The sequence below is a fragment of the Penaeus monodon genome, chromosome 21 (assembly GCF_015228065.2).
Source record: "Penaeus monodon isolate SGIC_2016 chromosome 21, NSTDA_Pmon_1, whole genome shotgun sequence".
NCBI lineage: Eukaryota > Metazoa > Arthropoda > Malacostraca > Decapoda > Penaeidae > Penaeus > Penaeus monodon.
The window spans coordinates 38550876-38551585 of NC_051406.1; the positions used below are offsets into that span (position 1 = coordinate 38550876).

Below are 710 nucleotides of genomic sequence, written 5' to 3' on the forward strand. Positions count from 1 at the left end.
CACATTCCTTACCCTTCTACAGGTGGTCCAGGAAGCTACCCGACGATGTGCCAACGGGGTATCCTTCTGCGGGATTCAGGACGCCAAGTATCCTGACACCCGGGCCATGGGCTTTCCATTTGACCGCCGCCCACCGGTCAATCTCCTCGGCCAGAGTGTCAACACCGCCGCAGACTATGCACGCCTCGATAACGCTTATATTCATGATATTAGTATCAAGTTCTTGGCAGAGAAGCTGAACTAAGATGGAATGGTTAAGTGTCCCTGCAAACTGGGGTCCGTTTTCTGTGATGCAGTCTTTGTATGAGCTTTAAGGAAAGCTATTGTGTACATTTCTTTTATATAATGTGTTGTATGTTTAGATTATGGTACACTTTTTTGTATCTGCATTATATAGAAATGCTAAGTGGTTTCATTATATATAAAGACGAATACTGTATTCTCTATATTACTGTATTCTCTGTAATAACTTATGTATATCACTATAAAATAGTTTCAGATTTCAGTCAGTACATACATATTATTATGATGTTTAGTAAACAAGTGAAATGTATGAAAATAAACCAACAAATATTTCTGGTGACACGTTTTACTTCCACTTGAATTATCCGAACCAATGCTCGAGTCCCTCTACTCTAGTGCGCAAACAGCTAGCTTCGAAATTGTCCCATCATAGCTATACCTTGGCCTCATATTAGTATTGGGATGTT

The 710-nt window shown here is 40.1% G+C and overlaps 1 protein-coding gene across 1 annotated transcript in view; it reads left to right on the forward strand.

Moving 5' to 3' along the window:
• Positions 1 to 485, forward strand: part of LOC119586475 (phenoloxidase 1-like) — a 9677-nt gene extending 9192 nt beyond the window's left edge. Inside the window, 1 exon segment of the mRNA XM_037935212.1 lies at positions 23 to 485. Within this exon segment, the coding sequence (XP_037791140.1) occupies positions 23 to 244 (222 nt within the window). The 3' untranslated portion in view covers positions 245 to 485.
• The last annotated feature ends 225 nt before the right edge of the window (positions 486 to 710 follow it).